Source organism: Chiloscyllium plagiosum, chromosome 5, assembly GCF_004010195.1.
Source record: "Chiloscyllium plagiosum isolate BGI_BamShark_2017 chromosome 5, ASM401019v2, whole genome shotgun sequence".
Taxonomy (NCBI): Eukaryota; Metazoa; Chordata; class Chondrichthyes; order Orectolobiformes; family Hemiscylliidae; genus Chiloscyllium; species Chiloscyllium plagiosum.
The window spans coordinates 97,400,450-97,426,291 of NC_057714.1; the positions used below are offsets into that span (position 1 = coordinate 97,400,450).

A 25,842-nucleotide genomic window follows, 5' to 3' on the forward strand; every position below is an offset into this window, starting at 1 on the left:
TCAAGCATAACAACCAATGCAGTTAAAAGAATGCTTCCCATTTTACTTCTGGTTCTTATGCCACTATCTTAACGCTGTATCTTCCTGTCACTGGAAACAGTCTCTCCTATGTTACTTTAGCAAATGCATTCAATTTTGAGTAGCTCAGTTATATATAATAGATATGGTTTAGAAATACGAAGAAATTACTGCATACAACCAGAATTGCAATCTTGGTAATCTGACCACAGCTTTTATTTGCATATCCAAACTTTTCAAATATTGAAGAATAAAGGCATTTCAATAATAGTCTTCATCCAAGTAGTACAACAATAAAATTGAAAAAATATTTGGGGTAACTAAATCGTAATAGCCACCCTTATTTGTTTTGACAGTATAGCAGTTATACTCTGGCAGCAAGGGGAGACTTATACCGGTGCAGGACAATGGAGACAGAGCTACACAGGATTAGGACAATGAGGAGAGACATATGCTAGAGCTGGACAATGAGGACAGAGCTATGCCAGAGCAGGACAAAGTGGGAAGATCTGTACTGGAGCTAGACACTTGATGAAGTGGCAGTAGCAAGTGGAAGGAGAAAACATAAGTGGGAAAACTGACAGCCATAATAAATTAATGTGAGTGCCATAATTCAGATGCAACAATACCTATATTAGAGAACAACAGGGAGGTGGGTAGAACAAAAAGGACAAGCAGTGTGCCTGATCTGTGCTGATCTTCGTTGCATCAGGAAGTGCTCACTCACTCACATGGATCACACATTTTTCAAGAAGCCAGACATCAGCAATATTTTTGTTTTGCATAATTAATGATAAAAGTTTGATATAATGATTTCTGTTCGCATTGGAGAGAAACAAGAACATTTGAAAACAATTGACTGCTCTGTGGCAATAGATGTATTGATTACACTTGTACAATAACATTGCACCTACTGATTTTTCTGGGTCTGCCCATAAAAATTATCAGGTGATTAGGTTTACAGTCAGAGTTGCATGTTTTAATGAAAATAAAGTGATAGTGAAGCTCATGGTATATTCCATGAACGACTGTCTAATTTCACAAAAATAACCGTCAAGTACAATCCAGCTCCATTTTTTGTCAAGGGATTGAGGATACGTTGCACTAAAATACATATGTCAATTCAATTTGCCGCAGCCACATCACAGTAATCTAAAGTGCCTGACAAATTGTACTCTCTTCACCTAGATGACAACCATCTATTTAAAGATACATTGTCAGCCAGCTCCATTCTCACTGCAATTCCCCGATTTGCTGCACAGGAAGAAAATGGGAGCATTTGCAGAAATGGAATTTGAATATAGTGCAGTTTTTTTGTTGAGATAATTACACCTATAAAAGTGCAGCAAATCAACAATACTATCAATTGCTGGGTGAGATGGTGCAAGTAATTTTTCTTCAGAAAGGAGCTACTTGCACTTGAAAAAGTATATTTCTGTTCCTGAATGTTTACAGCTTAACCACGATCACTAGGCGCTAGCTGGAAAGACAGCTGCATAATACTGGCTGAACATTTTATTATTTATAGTGCTCAACCATTAGTTTCTAAATTAGGGTCTGTTTTTATGGCAACAGGTTCCTTTATGCTCTAGAAACACTAGTTAATTAAATCACATCTTAGAAACAGAAGAGTACAGCTAATAAAGTTTATACTTTATAAGTTTTTAAATAATTATTTAAAATAAAGCAATCAGAGTACTTATGAAATAAAAATAACCATCATAGCAACACTGGAATTTATTTTAAATACTATATTTTAACTAAAAATTTGAATGGTGTGAAAATACCTGAAAATGATTTAAATTAAGCACTGCATACAGCTAAAGCTCCCCTCAAAAGGGAAAGAAAGAAAAATTAAAGATTTATTCACAGGACCAAATCTATCCAAACAAATGCTTCAAAAGTAGTAGGAAAGTTCCTGACCGACTAAAGTCCTCTAGAATAAAAGCAGATTTGTCATGGATCTGCAAATGAAGACCTATTATCAGCTGTGTGATGCAAAAGAAAAAAGGGGGTCACTGCCTCAATTCAATGGAAGCCTTGATTTGTCAAAAGCGACCAAGTGAAAATGAAAATTTTGTAGAACTCCATCAAGAATAATTGCTGTCAATAAAGATAAAAACAATAGGTCATATGCCAGCTCTTTTACTGTAAGAGAGCAATTGTGCAGTTCCACAAAACAGTTGATTTGTCATTTAAATTCAGTGAAGAGGCAAATCTGTAATGTGGTGAGGACTATCCCTCTTGTCACACCTGAAGAGCAATAAGATCCCTCATTTGCTTTATCAATCACAGCCCATAAATTTAAAAGCAGAATCCCACTGGGGTGCAGTATGATACCGCTGTTCCCAGACAAAGCTGATGTCTCTGCCAAAGCTCAGCAAAACTCATTTATCTTGTCCTAGAGAGCAACGGAGCATACACTTCCAGCTGACAGTGCGGCAGTTTCTCCTCACACACCACTGACTGCTCTGGAACATTCTGCTCCCTGAGCGGGTCTCAATCACTGAAAATACTGTAATGCTAGCACTCCTCATTAGAACAAACAGCTGTCTCAACAGTTAAAAATGCCAGAAACTGGTTTGCATACCAATCTGTTAAAACTTTACACAGTAAAATGGTTACAATGTAATTTAAGATTTTCAAAACATCTAAAAATAACTTCTTACTGAAAAGCTATGCCCATTGCATTTGGGTATCCTACTTTCATATAAATTTGATCCGTCTTTAAAACATTCAGGAAAAAAGTAGCTCTTCTAACCAGTTATAACCTGTACTTAAAGTAAAAAAAATGTTATAAAGAAAGATCACTGTGGAGTTACAGGAATGGGAAATAAATAGAGACATGTTGAAAAATGTCCATATTACAAAGGTGGTGGTGCTGGACATCTTAAAATGCATAAAAGTGGGCAAGGTGCTTGGAGGGAATCCTGAGGGACAGTATTTACATGTATTTGGAAAGGTATGGACTAATTTGGGATAGTCAACATGACATTGTGCATTGGGAATTGTGTCTCACGAACTTGAGTTTTTTTGAAGTAGCAGCAAAGAGGATTGATGAGGGCAGAGTGGTGGATGGGATCTATACAGACTTCAGTAAATCATGCGACAAGGTTCCCAATAGTAGACTGGTTAGCAAGGTTAAATCACATAGAATAGAGGGAGCACTGGTTATTTGGATACAGAACTGGCTCGAAGGTAGATGACAAAGGGTGATGGTGGAAGGTTGCTTTTCAGACTGGAGGCCGTGTCCAGCGATGTGTCATAAAGATCGGTGCTGGGGTCTACTGCTTTTTGTCATACATATTATATCAATATGAATTGGATGTGAACAAGTTTGCAGATGACACCAAATTGAATATGTAGTGGACAGCGAGGAAGGCTACATCAGAGTACAACGGGATCTTGATGAGATGGGCTGATGGGCCAAGGAGTGGCAGGTGGAGTTTAATTTAGATAAATGTAAGGTGCTACATTTTGGAAAGGCAAATCTTAGTAGGACTTATACACTTAATGGTAAGGTCTTGGGAAGTATTGCTGAACAAAGAGACCTTGGAGTGCAGGTTCATTGTTCCTTGAAAATGGAGTCTCAGATAGAGAGGATAGTGAAGAAGGCAAAACCAAAAGAACTGCAGATGCTGTGAATCAAAAACATTTGCCTGAAAAACTGATCAGGTCGAGCAGCATCAGTTAAGAGAAGACCTCTGGACAGTCACCGGACTCGAAACATTAACTTTGATTTCTCTTCACAGATGCTGCCAGACCTGCTAAACTTTTCCAGCAATTGCTGTTTTTGTTAGTGAAGAATGCATTTGGTATGCTTGTCTTTACTGGTCAGTGCACTGAGTTTAGGAGTTGTGACTGTACAGGACATTGGTTAGGCCAGTTTTGGAAACCTGCATGCAATTCTGGTCTCCTTCCTATTGGAAGGATGTTGTGAAACTTGAAAGGGTTCAGAAAATATTTAGAAGGATCTTGCCAACGTTAGAGGGCTTGGGCTATCTTCCCTGGAGCTAAGGAGTGACATTATATAGGTTTATAAAATTATGGGGAATGGAGGAGCGCATAGCCAAGGCCTTTTCCCCAGTGTGGGAGAGTCCAAAACTAGAGGGTATAAGTTTAAAGTGAGATGGGAAAGATTTAAAAGGAACCTAAGGGGCAATGTTTTCACACAGAGAGTGGTACATGTATGGAATGAGCTGCCAGAGGACATGGTAGAGGCTGGTACAATTACAGCATTAAAAAGGCATCTGGATAGGTATATGATTAGGAAGGGTTCACAGGGATATGGGTAAAATGCTGGCATATGGGACTACATTTATTGAGGATATCTGGTTGGCATGGACCAGTTGGACCGAAGGATCTGTTTCCACATTGTACAGCTCTATGAATGTATGAGTACACAATGCTTGTGTTTATTCTTGGGACATATGCATTGCTGGTTGGTCAGTATTTATTGCTTGTCCCCAGTTCCTTAAGGTGATGGTGACTTGCCTTCCTGAGCCTTTGCAGTCCATGTTCTGTGAGTTGACCCAGCGATAGTGAAGGAACAGCAATATATTTCCAAGCCAGGGTGGTGAGTGCCTTGAAGGAAAAGTGCAGGTGGTGGTGGTACTCTTATGGATCTGCTGCCCTTGTCCTTCTAAATGGAACTGGTTGTGGGTTTGGCATGATGCCCAAGGATCTTTGATGAATTTTTTCAGTGCATCTTGAAGATAATACACACTGCTCTTACTGAGCACTGTTGGTGGAGGGATTGGTTGTTTGTAGATGTGGTGCCAATCTAGCAGGTTGCTTTGTCCTGGGTGGTGTTAAGCTTCTTAAGTAATGCTGGAGTTACACTAATCCAGGTAAATGATGAGTATTTCATCAGAATCCTCAACTGTAGATGGTAGAGAGGGTTTGGGGAGTCAGGAGGTGAGTTGCTCATTGCAGAATGCCTACCCTCTAACTTGCTACTATATTTAGATGGCGAGTCCAGTTCAGTTTTTGGTCAATAACTGTTCAGGTTCTAATAACCCCTCAGGATGTTGATAATGGGGGACTCAGTGATAATAACTTCACTATCAAAGGATGATGGTTAGATTCTTGTCAGAGATGATCATTGCATTTGTGTGAAGTGAACATTACTTGCCACTTTTCAGCCCAAACCTGGACACCATCCTGGTCTTGATACTTTTTGATAGAAAATTAATTGTAATAGAGTAGTGCATCAGCTAAAACATAAAAGAAAAGCAGAAGTAGGTCTGTGTAGACAAGTTACTTCAGTTCCTTTATATGGGTTTTTTTTTGATGAATATTCATTTTTCTACCTTTCATGGTAATCAATGACACAGTAATATCAACTGTACTAAGTGAGGTCCTCGAGGTCAAAGGGAGTAGAGAAAATTACAAAAAGGTTATTTCTTGAAAAAAAAAAATCGCTAATACTTATGGCTACTGCTTCTACTAATAACTCTGGTTTGATAACTACCTTGAATGATTACAATATTCTTGCAAGTTGCATCAATATTTTATTTCAAAAATCTTTTTTTTTTAAAAGATTTGCTCTAACATTCATTTATCTGAGCAAAATGGATAAATTTAACTTTTTATAAGAACAAAGAATAATACAGCAAGGGAACAGGCCCTTTGGCTGTTCAAGCCTGCGCTACCACATTTTGCCCTCCAATACTAAAACTGTCTTCATTTACAGGACCTATATTCCTCTATTTCTTTCCTTAAGTTAAAAATCACACAACACCGGGTTATAGTCCAACAGGTTTAATTGGAAGCACACTAGCTTTCGGAGCACTGCTCCTTCATCAGGTGGTTGTGGAGTACACAATTGTAAAACACAGAATTTATAGCAGTCCAACATTGGCATCTCCAAATCATATTTCCTTCCTAATCATGCATTCGCCCAGGGTGTTTCTTGAATCCTGTGTCTGCTTCCACCACCTCCTCTGGCAATGCTTTCCAGGCACTCACCACCCTTTGTGAGAAAAACTTGCCTCGCAGTTCTCTTTTAAACTTCCCCCCTCGCACCTTGAACCTGTGCCCACTAGTAATTGACCCCTCCACCCTGGGAAAAAGCTTCAGACTTTCCACTGTATCCATGCCATTCACAATCTTATAAATTTCAATTGGGTCACCCCCTTAACCTCCTGCATTCCAGTGAAAACAAACCCTATTGATCCAACATTCTTCATGGATAAAATCAGCCATACCAGGCAACAACCTAGTAAACCGCTTCTGTACCCTCTCCATGCACATCCTTCTGGTACTATGGTAGGGTTTATGCCCGAAACGTCGATTCTCCTGCTCCTCGGATGCTGCCTGGCCTGCTGTATTTTTCCAGCACCACATTTTTCAACTCTGGTATCCAGCATCTGCAGTCCTCACTTTCTCCTACCTGACCAGAACTCTACACAATATTCAAAGTGTTAGAAAGATATTGACCATAGAATAACATTCTTATGCACAGACTTTCTCAAAGATAGCACCAATGAACTGATGAGTTTTGGAATAGTTTTTTTACTCGACATTAATACCTATAGTTAAGCTCATTGAAACATAAACAAAAACAAATTAAAAACTTCACCAGGTTCACAAAAATTTAAGTTGTGCCTTTCTAAACTTTAAGATGGACTGTTCCAGCATTTTTCTAAAATGTCTGCAAAGATATGTTTACTATTTTCTCTAACACAGACCAGATTTTCACTTCACCTGGTTTAGTCAGTTCATTAAATGCATCTGTTGGTGGTAGTACATTGCTCTAAATCATACACAAAAAGTAAACTGAATGCCCTATCACAAACCTCAATTTCTCAAGTATAGAATCCATTGAACGACTGAGTGCCAAAACGTCAATCAAGTTTGGGCTCTTTCATTTATAGCACAACAAAGAGGGAATGGGATGAAATGAGGTTAATTGTTCCATCAAAACTACGCATTCCAGAGAACATAAACAATGTATTTCATTGCAAAGCAACAACCTTATGTATGTAGTGGGTAAAAACAATGACTGCAGATGCTGGAAACCAGATTCTGGACTCGTATGGGCCCCAGCTATGCCTGTCTCTTTGTTGGCTACGTAGAACAGTTGAGCTTCCGTAATTACACCGGCACCACTCCCCACCTCTTCCTCCGCTACATTGATGACTGCATTGGCGCCACCTCGTGCTCCCTCGAGGAGGTTGAGCAAATCATCAACTTCACCAACACATTCCACCCTGACCTTAAATTTACCTGGACCATCTCTGACACCTCCCTCCCCTTCCTGGACCTCTCCATCGCCATTAGTGACGACCGACTTGACACTGACATTTTTTACAAACCCACCAACGCCCACAGCTACCTGGATTACACCTCTTCCCACCATATCTCCTGCAAAAACGCCATCCCGTATTCCCAATTCCTCCGCCTCCGCTGTATCTGCTCCCAGGAGGACCATCCGAGGACAGGCAAAATCCCTGATGAAGGGCTTTTGCCCGAAACGTCGATTTTGCCTGTCCTCGGATGCTGCCTGAATTGCTGTGCTCTTCCAGCACCACTGATCCAGAATCTGGTTTCCCGCATCTGCAGTCATTGTTTTTACCTCCCAGGAGGACCAGTTCCACCACAGAACACACCAGATGGCCTCCTTCTTTAGAGACTGCAATTTACCTTCCCACATGGTTAAAGATGCACTCCAACGCATCTCGTCCACATCCCGCACCTCCGCCCTCAGGCCCCACCCCTCCAACCGTAGCAAGGACAGAACGCCCCTGGTGCTCACCTTCCAACCTACCAGCCTTCGCATAAACCAAATCATCCGCCGACATTTCCGTCACCTCCAAAAAGACTCCACCACCAGGGATATATTTCCCTCCCCACCCCTTTCCGCCTTCCGCAAAGACCGTTCCCTCCGTGACTACATGGTCAGGTCCATGGCCCCCTACAACCCACCCTCCCATTCTGGCACCTTACCCTGCCACCGCAGAAACTGCAAAACCTGCGCCCAGACCTCCTCCCTCACCTCCATCCAAGGCCCTAAAGGAGCCTTCCACATCCATCAAAGTTTTACCTGCACATCCATTGGTGTCATTTATTGTATCCGTTGCTCCCGATGCGGTCTCCTCTACATTGGGGAGACTGGACGCCTCCTAGAAGAGCGCTTTAGGGAACATCTCCGGGACACCCGCACCAATCAACCACACCACCCTGTGGCCCAACATTTCAACTCCCCCTCCCACTCTGCCGAGGACATGGAGATCCTGTGCCTCCTTCACCGCCACTCCCTCACCACCAGACGCCTGGAGGAAGAACGCCTCATCTTCCGCCTCGGAACACTTCAACCCCAGGATATCAATGTGGACTTCAACAGTTTCCTCATTTCCCCTTTCCCCACCTCACCCTCGTTCCAAACTTCCAGCTCATCACTGTCCCCATGACTTGTCCTACCTGCCTATCTTCTTTTCCACCTATCCACTCCACCCTCCTCCCTGACCTATCACCTTCATCCCCTCCCCCACTCACCTATTGTACTCTATGCTACTTTCTCCCCACCCCCACCTTCCTCTAGCTTATTTCTCCACACTTCAGGCTCTCTGCCTTTATTCCTGATGAAGTGCTTTTGCCCGAAATGTCGATTTTACTGCTCCTCGGATGCTGCCTGAACTGCTGTGCTCTTCCAGCACCACTAATCCAGAATTATGTATGTAGTGCCTTTGGTATTGAAAAGAAGCATGCGATATGTAAACATTTTATATAAACACTTTACTACAGCAGAATTAAACAACTGTTTGCTGGGCCAAAATCAGAAATTACTGGAGAAACTCTGCAGCTCTGGCAGCATCTGCATGGAGGAAACAAAGTTAATGTTTCTTCTTCAGAACTCTCCAGACTTGAGTCACTTGATTCGAAATGCTGACTCTGCTTTCTTCCCACAATTGCTGCCAGAACTGCCGAGTTTCTCCAGCAACTTCTGTTTTTCTTTCAGATCTCCAGCATCCGCAGATCTTTGTTTTGTTTTAATTTGCTGGGATCTAGGCCCTTTTAAAATTAGTTTTGCTACGATTTAAAGTGCTAACATTGTAAATATGTTGTGTTTCACTCAGTATTGTTCACTTACCTAATCTTCATTAATAAAGTTACCTGAGAGAGGAGACAAAGGGGGAACATGGTATTTTTTAATATACTCATATTACCAAGGTAAAGGTTTGTGTTCAACCCATGGGTCTCAGTATTATTTTCCAAGATATTGAGCAGATTAAAGCATACTTCAGATTAAATGGGAATAAGTGAAATGATTAAAAGATTGATTGATGAACTGATCTCTGGTAGAATAAAACTCCAAAAAACATAGTCCCTTTTCATACTAAAATGTACCTGCTTTTGTCACTTTCACGGTTAAATACCCTAATATTCTTCTTGCTGGCTTCCCATGAATTCAAATTTATCTGAAACTTGCTATTTTACACTTAGTCCCACCATCTCCTATGCTTTCCAAACAACAACATAGCGCAACCCTCAAGACATTCAGTTGAAAGTGCTAATGCTCAAAGATAAATTCTTCTAGTTTGGATCATAAGAGACAAGGAGAAAGTGAGGACTGCAGATGCTGGAGATCAGAGCTGAAAATGTGTTGCTGGAAAAGCGCAGCAGGTTAGGCAGCATCCAAGGAACAGGAGAATCAACGTTTCGGTCATAAGTTGAGACCACAATTCTTTCAGCTATGATCTTATTCAACGCCAACAGGCTTGGAGGGTCAAACAGCCTGCTCCTGTCCCCAGCTTCTATCTTGCTAAAAGAATTCAGATCATCAAGGAAAGGATAGGGTAATACAACTATGTGTGAAACCTTCAACTGTAAAAGCAAACAGTAGCATAGCTATAATGCAATGAATTGACTTTTCTACTGTAATTTCATTATTCTATAATCAATAATATCTGCTCCACGTCACTTATCATGAGTCTGAATGTTGTGGGACCCACAACAGACCCTTGAGGAACTTTATTATGCATTATTACCAGACAAAGATTGGTCAGCTTTACCCTATTATGATAAATTCATTGTTCAATAAAACTCTTTTGGGGGAATGGATCAAATCTCAACTTAGTTCCTCAATGCAGTTGACTTGATATTTTATACTGATTTAGCATCTAAATGATGTTTAATAAAAATTTTACAAAAACAGCATGCTTCAGTAAAAGCAACTCAACACAATGACAGTCAAAAGTTATAGTACTGCAATTGTTGCTTGTGTTCCAAATGAAAGGGGACTCTAATTTCAATTGCTCTAGAACAGGAATCCTCTGCAAAATAGTCGTAACTTTACTACAGGCCATGAAATCTTGAATAATCCAATGAAACTGTACTCGATACTCTGTTTGGAACTCATGCAGCAAAATATTCATGAGCTCTAAATGTAGATGTTTTATCCTGCTCTCAGTAGAGCCAATCATTTGATAAGCCAAACCAAAGGTTATTCTGGAAAATAAAAGCTCATGGTATGGACGTAAGGTACTGGCAAGGACAGAAAATTTGCTGGCTAACAGGAAACAGAGAAGGGGAATAAATATATTTTGAAGGTGGCAAGATATCATAAGTGGTGTTTTGCCAGGTTGGTGATGGGATCTCAACTCTTTACAATTTCTATAAATGATTTAAATGAAAGGAACAGAGATATGGTAGCTAAATTTGCTGATGGCACAAAGATGGGTAAGAAAGTAAGTTGTGAAGAGGACATAAGGAGCTTACAAAGGGATACAGATCGGTCAAGTGAGTGGGCAAAGATCTAATAAATGGAGTACAATATGGGAAACTGAGACATTGTCCATTTTGGCAGAAAGAATAAAAAAAGGCACATTATCTAAATGGTGAGAGATTGAAGAGCTCGGAGATGCAAAGATATCTGGGTGTCCTGGTGGATGTATCACAGAAAATTAGTATGTAGGAACAGCAAGTAAACAGGAGAGCTAATAGAACACTATATTTTATTTCAAAGGAATCAAATACAAGAGTAGGGAGGTTATGCCTCACTTAGGCAGGGCATTGGTGAGACCGCATCTGGAGTACAGTGTACAAGGCTAGCCACCATATATGGAAGGATGTTCATACATTGGAAGCAATTCAGGGAAGATTTATTAGACTAATACCTGGAAAGAGCAGATAGCCAAGTGAAAAGGCCTGTATTGTGTGGAGTTTAGGGGTGACTTAACTGAAACAAAAAAGATGACTTGATGGGGTAGATGTTGAAAGGATGTTGGCTCTTGCTGGGGAACCTAGAACAAAGGGATCATACTTCAAAACTAAAGGGGCGCTCATGAGCTGAGGTAAGAGAACATTTTTCTCCTAGAAGCTGAGTGTGTTTGGAATTCCCTTCCTCAAAAGGCAGTGGATGCAGAATCTATACACATTTTTAAGGCAGAGGGAGACAGTTTCTTGATTACCAAGGGATGAAAGAATATTGAGAATGTAGAGTTGAGATTACAATCAGATTAGCCATGATCTTATAAAATGACAGAGTAAGCTCAAACGGCCATGTGGGCTTCACTTGTTCATTGTTTGTTTTCATATGCTTTCTCTACATTAGACTTAGAATAAAAAGATTCACTAACTTTCTTAATGAATGCAAATTTTTTTTTATAAAACAAAACTCATTCTTTAAACTTTGCAGAACTGGTTAATAATATGCAGAATGAAAATATAAATATTTACCTCATTAAATAGTGCAAAACACACACACATCCCTCCATTCACAACAGGAAAAACAACAAAAAAGTTCTCTCTGGTTTTGAACAATAATGAGTTGTTTTTGAAAAGCCAGAAAGGATAATGTGTAAAATGTTCAGATGACTGTCAGCAAACACAAGCTTTGCAATCCACAGCCTACCTAAGTTATACAGATTGAGAAGTCTTCACTCCTCAAAAGTACAATCAGGTTTCATACTGGCTTTATAACAAGATATTTCCCACAAACAAAAAAAAAGTTAAGCTGGGAATTCTTTTTCCTTGGCAGGGTGGTCACCAATTACTTCAAATAATGTCCAAAACATAAACTGGAACATGACAGCTACAAACCCAGGCGAAGGATCTTCAATACCAAATAGTTACCAATGACATGAGAGTGCAATCACAGGTAGATAGGATAGTGAAGGCATCATTTAATATGCTTTTATCGGTTAGTGCATTGAGTACAGGAGTTGGGAGGTCATTTTGTGGCTGTACTGCACATTAGTTTTGGAATACTGCATGCAATTTTGGTTTCCCTGCTATAAGAAGGATATTGTGAATCTTGAAAGGGTTCAGAAAAAATTTACATGGATGTTGCCAGGGTTGGAGGGTTTGAGCTATAGGGAGAGGCTGAATCAGCAGGGATTGTTTTCCTGGAGCATCGGAGGTGAGAAGTGACCTTATCGAGGTTTATAAAATCATGAGTGACATGGATAGGATAAATAGACATCATCTTTTCCCCGGGGGGGGAGGGGGGGAGTCCAAAACTAGAGGGCATAGGTTTATGGTGAGAGGGGAAAGATCTAAAAGGAACATAAGGGACAACGTTTTCACGCAGAGGATAGCGTGTATGGAATGAGCTTACAGAGAAAGTGGTGGAGGCTAGTACAATTACAACATTTAAAAGACATTTGGATGGGTATATGAATAGGAGGTGTTTAAGAACAAAGAAAATTTACAGCCTAGGAACAGGCCCTTTGACCCTCCAAGCCTGAGCCAATCCAAATCCACTGTCTAAACCTGTCACCCAAATCCTAAGTATCTGTATCCCTCTGCTCCCCACCTAATCATGCATCTATCCAGACGCAGCTTAAATGAATCTACTGTGCCTGCCTCTACTACCTCTGCTGGCAACGCGTTCCAGGCACCTACAATTCTCCGTGTAAAGTATTTGCCGCATGTATCCCCCTTAAACTTTTCACCTCTCACCATGAAAGCATGACCTCTCGTTACTGAATCCTTCACCCTGAGAAAAAGCTTATCTATCTACCCTGTCTATACCATTCATGATTTTGTCGACCTCAATCATGACCCCCCCTTCAATCTCCTTTTTTCGAATGACAACAAACCTATAGGGATATAGGCCAAATGCTAACAAATGGAACTAGATTTATGTAGGATATCTGGTTGGCATGGACAAGTTAGACCGAAGGGTCTGTTTCCGTGCTGTGCATCTCTATGACAATGTGACAATCAAGAAATGTCTAGTTTACAATGTACTTTTATTGATCTCTTAACAACAAAAATATAGAGGTACTCCACAATTTAAGTTAGTCTGTCCAATTCAATCAACTTGAGCTCATGAACAGCAGAAGTCCAATTCCAAGTCTAGGGTCGATTACCTAAGGTGGCACTTCAAAGGAAGGTGTACAGAGCAATTGCAGTAATGTTGCAATGCCACTTTTCAGATGAGACATTAAATGTAACAGTGACCTCACTTCCTAAAAAGTACTTCAAGGACTGTGAAGAGTTGACAGCAAGAGAATTTGTAATAGACTCAGGATAAGCATATAGGGAAAAACAGGCCTTTCAGCCACTTAGGCCTGCTATATAAAATCTAAGAGAAATTTTATGCAGTGAATTGTGAAAATCATGCATACACTATCTCAAAGTAGAATCATACTTAATAGTAACTTTCAAAAGGGAATTGTATATATACTTCAAATGTAGAAATTAGAGAGGCTTTACACAAAGAGTTGGGACCAACTAGGTACATTTTCAAAAGAACCACGAGAGGCCGAATGGTGGGATATTTCTTTCAATATATTTTGAATGGAAATTTTGATTTCTAGAATAAGCCAAATTTTATTATCACCATCTCAGTTTAAAGACACTAAGCTGACAGGCGTACTGCTAACAAAAGAAAAAGCAATTTGTAAGTTGAACCTGAGGCAGGGACAGACAAATACCTAGCTTATTAGCACCACCTACTGGATAGGATTGATGCAACCTCATTTATAAGGGAAACGCAGTGGCAATAATATAGTTTAACAAAATAAATGTAATCTTCATGTACCTATTAATAAATTATTAGTTTATGCAATGTCAAAAGAATTGCCTACCTCTTTTGGGAGCAGGGATCAACAGACGAGGTGTACATGAAGGCAGCTGTCTGTCTGTCTTCTTCCAACTTCTTTAAGCACCACCCCCTCACACCAACCCAACTTTTGTCAATAGCACACCTTGATTTTAAATTTAAATTATTTCAATCGAGTCAATAACCAAAATGCCATTTTTTTTTTTAAGTATTGGACCAGTAATAAATACAAATGATAATTTTGACAGTGCACTTGCTTTTCTCTTGGATATTCTGCAGGGGTGATTCATTTACATGTTAAGATTAGATTAGATTACATTACAGTGTGGAAACAGGCCCTTCGGCTCAACAAGTCCACACTGACCCGCCGAAGCGCAACCCACCCATACCCCTACATTTACCCCTTACCTAACACTACGGGCAATTTAGCATGGCCAATTCACCTGACCTGCACATCTTTGGACTGTGGGAGGAAACCGGAGCACCCGGAGGAAACCCACGCAGACACGGGGAGAACGTGCAAACTCCACATAGTCAGTCGCCTGAGGCGGGAATTGAACCCGGGTCTCTGGCGCTGTGAGGCAACAGTGCTAACCACTGTGCCACCGTGCCGCCCACCAATATCATTTATTTTACAGTTGGATGTGTAACTAATGGCACATAGGTTTTGGGGTATGTGCATGAGGGAATCCAATGCTTAGCTTGTCAGTATTTCTGGAGCCATGCTCCTTTTTAAAAGAAATGAATTAAATACAAGAGGGGCTTCCAGGAGTGGTATTATGAATTTGCTTGAAATTAGAGGAGCTTTACAAACAGATCGAGGAAACGTTGAAGAGCATTAGCCTTTTGTCACTTATGCTGAGGACGAAACAAAACCCCATAGCTCCGAACACTTCTGGCGTTTCCAGTTCATGGATAGTCTGGTTAAAGTTGGATATCAAAAACATTTTCCTGGAGAAAGGAGTCAGTTCAGAAAAATGAGGAAATCGGTTAGTTCTAGAGCAGAAGGTTTTGATTAGAAGCATGAAGGCTTTATCTGAAACTGAGAAAATCTAAACAGTTGTGTGAAGAAGAGGTTGTCAAACTCTCAAGACTGTGATTTGAAAGCAACTGTTAGTCAAACATATCAATGATTTAGAGAAGGAAACTCTATCTGCTGTTTGAATACTATAATGTGATTGTAGTTGGATAAATAGAATTGTCTTCTAGCGTGTGTTTTGAAATATTTCAAACAGTGCTGTAAGCAAATAGCTTGGTTTATTCTATTTTAATTTCTTTGCTTTTGCATAATTAACTTTTGTCTTATTGTTAAAATCAAAGCTACAGCATCACATGCTTGTGTTTCAGTAAAAGGCCACCTCATTAACTTAAAAAAAAAAGTATGATCAATCAAGCCAGATTTCAGTTTGGGATCTGACATATTCCAGGAATATGATAATAACAATATTTCTTAACCTTCAACAAGACTGCTTAAACATTGGGATTTCAGATTGAAAATTTGCACCATTATAGACATTATATATTAATTTTATACTTTAAAAGTTTGCTACGTTAAAATCTTGACATATTTAAGAAGTTCAAAATAATACTTATATGACTGAAATTTGAAGCTACTCCAAGCCTATTGTTTGAAATGTTCTGGAATAGAATGAGGAGACAATCACAAAAGCTTAATATAAATATTTGTAACAAACACCAACATTTCATAGTTTGATTATCCCAAGTCATACAGCAGCTTTTATAATGCAATATCACAACATGCATCAATATTTACATTATCTCAGATTGCCATAAAAAAAACAAAAGACTTTGAACCAAACAACAACAAAATTTAACCTGAGAAGACATTTTAAAGACAAACATGATGCAAACTAAGTCTTTCTTTCGGTGGAACAAGTTATTGCAATGCTTAACTAAAATATTAAGAATAGCATCTGCCAAATTCTTCAGGAAGAGGAGAAAAGAAAATCACATTGATGCATCACCTTTTAACAATGTTACAATAAAGAATATAGGTTATTCATGATTCATAACTGATGAATCTTTCCGATTTTCCACACATTTCTCCCTCCTTTTCGGAAATTGACTGCTCCTCGGATAGCACCTCTTAAATGCTTAGACAGTGACTTTTTGGTGAACCATTTCCTTGATGCAATATGCTGAAAATCAGACAGCAACTTTCAAACTATATATATAGTCCAGAAGTAAGCCTTTTCACAAGGGTCTATTTTGGAATGGATAGTTTTTAGTAAGGACAGTAATAATTAACTTTTTAACTTCTCTTTGTTTTTCTGCTTTTTACCTCACTACCTTTGTACCTAAGATGGTGCCGTAAGTAGCAACTTGCAAACTTTTCACTGCAATCATGTGAGTACTTATGACAATAAACCTAATTCAATTCAATCTCCCATTTCATCTGTCAGATCTCAGATTGAGGATTATCAGCCATGATCATAATGAATGGTGGTGCAGGCTCGAAGGGCAAAATGGCCTACTCCTGCACCTATTTTCTATTGTCTAACATCCTGTAGACAGGCAGCCAGGCTGACCAAGACCAGCGCCAACATGAGCAGACAGGTATCCTGGAAGATTGAGAGACATTGCTGTGGGGGTAGAGGAATTCTATGATGGTTGGTGGTGACAGGTGAAACACACAGATCACATGTTAGGAGTTTTACTTCAGCTTGTTCTGTTTGGAGGAAACACTCCTGCTCCTCATGCACACAAGCAAGGCACTTGTCTAAATGGGTCTGTACTCAATGGGGTTTAAAACGATGAGGGAAGCGGGATCTGATCAAAACTTGCAAAATAGTGAGAGGCTTGGATAGAGTGGGGGTGGAGAAGATGTTTCCACTAGTAGGAGAGACTAGAACCTGAGGGCACAGCCCCCAAGTGAAGACACGACCCTTTAGAACCCTTTAGAGGAATTTATTCAGCAAGACGGTGAGTTAATTTGTGGAACTCATTGCCACAGAATGTTGTGGAGGCCAAGTAATTCGAGTATCTTTAAAGAAGAAATAGGATTTTGTTTAGTACGGGGATCAAGGGTTAAGAGAAGAAGGCAGGAGAACGGAGTTGAGAAACATATCAGCTATGGCGGGCTGACTATCCTAATTCTGTTCTTACATCTTATGGTTTTTGGTTCCTGTCCTCCTGCCTTTTATTGGCCAGATTTCCTGAGCTCAGAGAAAGCTGGTATAAATGAATTAAAAGGAGAACGATGGTAAGAATTAAGGCATACAGCCTATTAGTGTCATTGAATCATAGAGATACACAGCATGAAATTAGACACTCTGGTCCAACTCATGGGACCATGTCAACCAGATATCCTAAATGAATCTAATCCCATTTTCCAGCATTTGGCCCATATCCCTCCAAACCCTTCCTACTCATATACTCATCCAAATGCCTCTTAAATGTTGCAATTGTACCATCCTCCACCACTTCCTCTGGCAGCTCATTCCATACATATACCACCGTGTGTGAAAAAGTTGCCCCTCGGATGCCTTTTAAATCTTTCTCTTCTCATCCTAAACCTATGCCCTCTAGTTTTCCACCATGTGGAAAAGACCTTGTCTATTTACCCTATCCATTCCCCTCATATTTTATAAACTTTTATAAGGTCACCTCTCAGCCTCCGATGCTCCAGGGAAAACAGCACCAGCCTATTCAACCTCTCCCTATAGATCAAACCTCCAACCCTGGCAACATCCTTGAAAATCTTTCCTGAACTCTTGCAAGTCTCACAACATCCTTCCTATAGCAGGGAGACCAGAATTGTACAGTATTCTAAAAGTGACCTAGCCAATGTCCTAAATTGCCACAGAACATGACCTCGAAACTCCTATACTCAACGTACTGACCAAAAATGAAAGCATACCAAACACCTCATTCACTGTCTTATCTACCAAGGAACTATGAACCAGTACAACACATGACCTTACCATTAAGTGCACAAATCCTGCCCTGATTTGCTTTTCCAAAATGCAGCAACTCACATTTATCTAAATTAAACCTCATCTGCCACTCCTCAGCCCATTGACCATCTCACCGAAATCCCATTGTGCTCTGAGGTAGCCTCTAGTCTGAAAAGCAACCCCCCGCCATCACCACCCTCTGTCTTCTACCTTTCAGCTAGTTCTGTATCCAAATAGCTAGTGCTCCCTCTACTCCCATAGATCTAACCTTGCTAATCAGTCTACCATTAGGAACCTTGTCGAATGCCTTACTGAAGACCAAGTTCACTGGTCTGCCCTCATCAATGCCCTTCACTATTTTTTCAAAAAATTCAATCAAGTTCGAGAGAGACAATTTCTCACGCACAAAGCCATGTTGACTATCCCAAATTAGTCCTTGCCTTTCCAAATACATACAAATCCTGTCCCTCAGGATTTCCTCCAACAACTAGCCCACTACAGACATCGGCTCACTGATCTATAGTTCCCTGGCTTTTCCTTATCACTTTTCTTAAATAGTGACATCACGTTAGCCAACCTCCAGTCTTCCAGCACGTCGCCTGTAGCTATTGATGATATAAATATCTCAGCAAGGGGCCCAACAATCAATTCCCTAGCTTCCCACAGAGTTCTAGGCTCCACCTGATCAGTTCCCAGGGATTTATCCACCTTTGTGTTTTAAGATGCCCAGCACCACCACCTCTGTAATATGGACATTTTTCAAGATGTCGCTATTTATTTCCCCATGTTCTCCATCTTCCATATTCTTCTCCACAGTAAATGCTGATGCAAAATATAGTATTTAAGTTGCTTCCTCACTTCCCATCAGTGCATTGTTCACCCATCCTTCATTTTGCCCTGGTGGAACACTGGATAAGAACAGGTTTGAACCATGTTGGGCTCCTATTTCAGATTTTCTGTATTTTTGACTGATATTTTCAGTACCTAGATTGTCTCTAACTTCTTTAAATATAAATTTCAGTTTATTACCACTCACTGGTATTAAGTTGACTGGTCTATGGTTCTCAGGTTGTGACAGCCTGCTGAGCACACAGTTGAATAATATGGTATATAATTTCAGTGCCGGCATGATGCCAAGTACATAGGCCGTAGATCCCCAAGACTGGCAGATCAGCAGATTCCTTTGCCTGTTCATAACCAGTAAGGTATTAACCATATCCAACCATCATGTGCTTGCAAAACCCAAAATATATAGTCCAACATTAAATGGCTCTCCTCAACTGGATAGCATTTGCTCAATAATCCAAGTGTGAAGAATTATGCTGACAACAAATTTAAATTAGTCAGTCAGTTGGCTTATACCGGAAACCTCATTTGTTAATATGCAGGTCCCTGTTATTTATAGATAGAAAACTTTTGTTTACTTCAATACCACAAAACAGATAACTGCCATTTCTTGGTTCATTTCAGGCCAACGCTTTCACCAATGAGAGTTAACCCGCCTAATTTAAACTGAACAAGGCTTGTCAGTTAAAAGTCAGTCATCATTCAACTATGCATTTTTCATGGCAATGCCTGCACTAGAATCTACTTGCCAGCCAATCAGCACTCTCTTCTCATACAATATAAAATGATTATTTTCTGCACTTTTTTTGCGAATTATCTGAATAAATGCAAGATCAGAAGCTTTGACAAAATATTGATTTTCTCAGCAAGACTCAAATTTGTACTATCAAATGACTTTGGTTTGCATTCTACCTATATCATGCTCAATGTTGATCTTAAACCTTTCAATATAAATGCCATACCATAATGCCATCACAACGTTGTTATTATTTTGGAGTAGGACTCTTTTCTGTTCTGCTTGTGCCAAGGTTGATCAGAGTAACTTGCGTTTAAAAATGGTGTATGAGGTCTAAGCCTTCTGATCCATAATATTTCAATTGGGTTCAAATCAGTTCGGAGACAAACACAAATCATTATAATCATGACTTTAGTTGTTATTCAAGATTATAAAACGACAATATTTCTTCTGAAATCCCAAAACTAAACTCCCCAGTGAAAGTTATGCTCATTTAATCCTATAAACTATTGCAACTTTTTTGAACCTCTTGCCATTCAGACTAAAAGTAATTTTTCTCAAAATGTTGTCCATGGGCACTAGCATTTAGGCATGGCATTGCACCAGTATTTATTGCCGATCCCTAACTGCCCTTGAGGAGTTGTAGGGAAGCCACCTTCTTGAACCGCTGTAGTCCTTGGGGTGTAGGTATATTTAATGTGCTGAATTCAAAAGGGAATTCAGGATTTTGACCCAGTGACAATGAAGGAAATGCTGATTTAGTTCCAAGTCAGGATGATGTGTGGCTTGGAGGGATTTGCTTCTCTTGATATCAATAAAAATGCATACAAGAACATTCCTGAAGAAGGGCTTATGCCCGAAACATCGATTCTCCTGTTCCCTGGATGCTGCCTGACCTGCTGCGCTTTTCCAGCAACACATTTTCAGCTCTGATCTCCAACATTTGAAGACCTCACTTTCTCCTACAAGAACATGGTCCAAGGCAGTGTAACCAGTGTATGCAGTATTTAAGTGGAATTTCAGTCTGCAGACATGACAATACCTCAAACAGAATGAGTTTCCTTAAAACATTCAAAAGCACAAACCAGTGAATAAATCAATAACAGTAACAATTGCAAAGGTCCCACCCTACTCTTTGCTATCCCTACTAATTGCGCATGTCAACATAAGACCATAAGGTGTAGGAACACAAGTAGGCTATGTAGCTACTCAGGTATACGCTGCCATTCACTGAGATCACAGAGGATCTGATAATGCTCAACTTCAGTTAAGTGCCTTCTCCTCATAACTCTCGATTTTCTTACTAATTAAACATTTGTCTTTCTCAGCCCTGAACATACTTAATGACCCAACTTGTCAGCTTTGTGTGTTATAGAATCTCACAGATTCAACGCTCTGATAAGATATTCCTCTCCTTCTCTGTCTAAAATGGGTGACCTCTTACTCTGAGATTATGCCGTCTGGTCCTAGACTCTTCTACGAGAGAAAATAACCTCTCAGCATTTCATTGAATCATAGCATTTACAACTTCGCATTTACCCTGTAAAGCCCTCTAAGAATCTTCGATGCTTCAGCATGTCGTCTAAAATCCTATCTTTCCACGTCAAATCTAGACTAGATTCTCTACAGTATGGAAACAGGCCCTTCGGCCCAACAAGTCCACATGACCCTCTGAAGAGTAACCCACCCAGACCCATTTCCCTACCCTATACTTACCCCTGACTAATGCACCTAACACTATGGGCAATTTAGCATGACCAATTCACCTAACCTGTAAAGCTTTGGATTGTGGGAGGAAACCCACGCAGACACGGGAGAATGTGCAAACTCCACAGTCACCTGAAGCTGGAACTCAAGCTCTTATTAAAAATATACGCCTTCTTACTCAGGATCAACCTAGTGAACCTTCTCTGAACCGTAACCAATGCCACTGTGTCTTGGCTTAGATAAGGGGACCAAAAACGTTCACAGTATTCTTGATGTGGTCCGATTACTGCCTTGCAAAAATTTAGCAAAACCTCCCAATTTTTATAATCTGTTCCCTTTGAAGTAAAGGTCCACATTCTGTTTGCCATCTCTATTATCCGATGAACCTGGATACTGGCTATTTATTATTCATGCACTAAGGCCCTCAAAACCCTCGGGGTTGCATTTTTTTGCAGTCTCTGTCCATTTAAATAACATGCATTTTTTCCCATATTACAGTCCATCTGCCAAGTTTTGCCCAGTCACTTAACCTGTCTATATCTCTCTGTAAACTTTTTGTGTCATCCTCCCAAATTGCTTTCCCAACTATTTTTAAGTAATATGCAAGCTTCACTTCCTTCTTCCTAGTCATTAATATTAACGGTATATCATTGTGGCTCCAGCACTGATCCCTGTTAATACCCGACTCTACCCCAACTCTATTAGCTTCCATTAGCCAATCCTCTATCCATGCTAACATATTAACCCTAACACCAGGGCTCTTATCTTACTAAGTGGTCTTACGTGTGGTACCTGAACAAATGCCTTTTGGAATCCAAATATATTACATCTACAGAACCAATGATTGTGGTTCGGTTCCATTCCAACACTCATGCAGCCCCAGTCTCTAAAAGAGAAGAAATCAGCAGTACAAGCACACACACAAATATTAATGAACAAAGTGAGGCAAAGTTAAATAAATTCTCAACTAAGACCATGTCCTACTGAAAAGCCATCCTCCAAATGATGCAAGCACTTTGATCACCATGAAGCACTATAAACGTTGAAGTTGATTAACTATCAGTCAACTGTTGAAAAAAAACATAAAATCAAAAATACTGACCCAATTAAAAGTTCAAAATTAATTTGCATTCTAAGTTGCACTAGAAAGTGGATGTTGAGAAAGTCATGGCACAAAGAAAATCACTAATATTGTAAGACGAAGCAAGTTATTCATCAACATATTTTCTGACTATATACTGAAGGTTTACAACTTGCCAAAAATAAAACTTAAATTAATGTAATTTACACAGTCCGAAAAGATACGTTGAAGCAGTCTTGAGACACATGTTTGCCCTGTGATCTTGTCAGCAAACCAAATGTAAATATCTCACACTGTTCAGAGTTGCAGGAGAAATATAGCAGTAATTCTTGAAAGTTTAAAAGTTTAAAGGCACTCACTCTGTATGACCCTGAAAGACGTTGACCGAGTGTATTGAAGGGTCTCGAAAATCCCAGAGACGAAAGGTGGTGTCACGTGATGATGTTACGACAAGGCGCTGAGTAGGGTGAGTACAACAATGAGTTAACTCTTGGTCGTGTCCTGACAAAGGGAGACCAAAGATAAGTTGTGCAGTCAATTAATTTTGAAGAATACGAAATCAAAATTGTATTTATTTTTCTTTTAACACCCAAGATGAGTTTAATTCTTCAATGATACTCTTTCATTAGTCATCAATGAGTGTGCTAGACTATCGCTTCAGTTGCGGAAATAAACTTATCCACTCTTTTTCGTTATTCATGGGATGTGGCTATCATTGGCTAGGTCAGAACTTATTACCATCCCTAATTGCCCTGGAGAAGCTAAGCATCAGCTGCCTTTGTGAAGTGTTTACTGTCCTTAAACAGAAGGGACAGTGTTGTTTGGAAGAGAGTTCCAGGTTTTTTGACCTAGCAACAGAGAAGGAATGGAAGAATCATTCCAAGTGGAATGATGCACAGCTTAGCAGGGAACTTGCATGGTGTTCTAGGTGGTACGGTCAAAGATTTAGAAGATGTCATTGAAGGACCTGACCTGTATGCCCAAAATTATCCTTGCTTACAGACTGAAGCTACTAGCAGTGGTACTGAAGAATTTTCATAACATAAGTATCATTTAGCAGACAGGAATATTGATTTTAGAGATTATCTATGACACAATAACCATTTTACAAACAAACATTCTGTTTTGAAGAATTCTACAGCTCAATGCAGATCTTGGAGGAAATAAACTGCAATGTTGCTGAAAATAGTTAAATCAGATAAATCTCTGGGCATCAAGTGTTCTTTACTAAATTGTCTCACATTGCTAAATATTGCAAAAGCAATATCTATATGCTGATCAGTTTCTTACACTCATCTTCTTTCTACTGTGAAAGATGTTTTACAACTGCTACCCACAGACTGCTTGAAAGCAAACACTGTCAGGAGAATCCCCCTCAAGAGATGTCGTGGAGTTCTGTTCTGATCTAATGAATGAGAGCAGTGGATAGTGCTCTTTGCTATAGGGTCACGTGGTACAAAAGATTGTACTCAAAATGTCAGCTCCCCTGACTCACATTTTCAAAACACAAAGCACTACAAAATGAAACAACTGGTGGGAGCTTGAGAGGGAGGGGTTAGCGCTTAAGATCGGAGGTATGTATGTTATCTCGCAGTAATCTCACATATTGATAAACATGGTTAAAGTGTGTTCAATTGCTCAGAGATACTGTTTGGTTCTTTAGCAAATGCATAATGCATAGAAGTGGAAGTGAGCAAGTCCTATTTTCTCCTACACAAAATACATGGATTGTGAAGTACGAAAGAGAAAGGGTGGAATAACACAAAGATACGTGGAGAGAGGAACATTTCAACATAGAAAAGGATATGGTCAGTATAATAGTCTATTTGCTCTTCCCTATTACAGAAACCATGCCGCAGGTATCTAATATCACAGCCCCTAAATGGCACTGAAATAACCTAAATCTGATGTGCAAGACAACTGACCCAAATTTAATATTGCAGCTTCATATAAATGAATTAAATGTACTTTCCCTTAAAGGTGAACAAATTATACAGCAATTTCTCAGCCTTCACACAATAAAGACTAGATTAGATTAGATTTCTTACAGTGTGGAAACAGGCCCTTCAGCCCAACAAGTCCACACCGACCCTCCGAAGAGTAACCTACCCAGACCCATTTTCCTCTGACTAATGCACCTAACACTATGGGCAATTTAGCATGGCCAATTCACCTAACCTGCATATCTTTTGACTGTGGGAGGAAACTGGAGCACCCGGAGGAAACCCACACAGACACGGGGAGCATATGCATACTCCACACAGACAGTCACCCGAGGCAGGAATCTAACCTGGGTCCCTGGTGCTGTGAAAGAGCAATGCTAACCATTAAGCCACCATGCTGACTAGCAAAAGAAAAATACATCACCCAGGTAAACAGCCTGCTTTCTTCAACATCTCAAAGCTTAGTTCTGTATTTTCATCATAAAAATGTCTAAGAAGTGTACATCACACTTTCCTATACCTTAGCCTTACCTGTCAGAGAATGCACTAGTTCTGACGTTTCTACATCATAAAGGTTTGCAGTTCTATCCCAGGATGCTGTGACCACCTGCTTGCCTCCAACTAACCAGTCAGCAGCTATGACCACACCCTGATGACTCTTGAGTGTAGTTGATGGAGCTCGGACTGTTGGACTTTCACTGGGACATTCCACTTCTCCATCCACTTCATCTTTGTCTGAGAAATCAACTTCTTCCTCCCCAGACATTTGCTGTGACAAAATACAGAGAATTAAACTCAACTTACAGATAGAATGCTGGATCCATATTAACAGTTGCACTCAAAGTAATTAAAGTAATTAGTCAAATCAGATAACTGTGGCAAAAAGCCAAAGGATTAATTTTCCAGCTGTGCAGTACACAAGAAACAATTTAACTCTTCTGAACTTCTGTTGACAGATTGTTGAGCACAGTCGAAGTCCAACCACCTTGAGTTATCAGCTCACCATTTCACATCACTTCACATGTAGTAGTTCAGGAAAGGAATAGCAGAATCGCTAGCTATACAGTCTACTTTGTTAAAATTTAATTGCCTTGCCCAAAACAAAATTCCCACACAATTCGAATTAGATAAAGTAAACTTCTCAGGGACATGGCTATTAATTTAACCTGGGATAGTGTTTGTAGAGAAACAAGATGGTGTTATTTTCTGGGTCTGTAGATTGTGAAGGAGCAAAAATGGCCTTTGCAGTGATATGTACTTCTTGTCAGATGTGGGAGTTTAAAGAGAGTTTAAGGGTTACTGCGGATTATATCTGCCATAAATGTTGTTGGATGCAAATCTTATCAGATTGAGTGGATCAGCTGGAGAGACAAATAGAAGCGATGAGGAATTTGCAACAGCGACAGTATGTGATGGATGGCAGTTATAGAAAGGGGGGAAAGTCTCAGATACAGTCACATAGATGGGTTAACTCCAGGAAGGGTAAGAGAGGTAAGCAGCTAGAGCAGGAGTCTTTTGTGGATATACCCATTTCAAACAGGTATGCTGTTTTGGAAAATGTAGGGGGGATGGATTCTCAG

General features: G+C 39.9%; 1 protein-coding gene across 2 annotated transcripts in view; it reads right to left on the bottom strand.

Moving 5' to 3' along the window:
* The window catches only part of wdr37 (WD repeat domain 37), a 145,160-nt gene that overhangs the window by 23,188 nt on the left and 96,130 nt on the right, over positions 1-25,842 (bottom strand). For both annotated transcript variants that reach the window (XM_043690670.1, XM_043690669.1), the window contains 2 exons: positions 24,794-25,031; positions 22,679-22,820 (listed from right to left, as the gene is read on the bottom strand). In XM_043690670.1, coding sequence (XP_043546605.1) covers positions 22,679-22,820; positions 24,794-25,031 — 380 coding nt within the window. The remainder of the gene's footprint in view (positions 1-22,678; positions 22,821-24,793; positions 25,032-25,842) is intronic.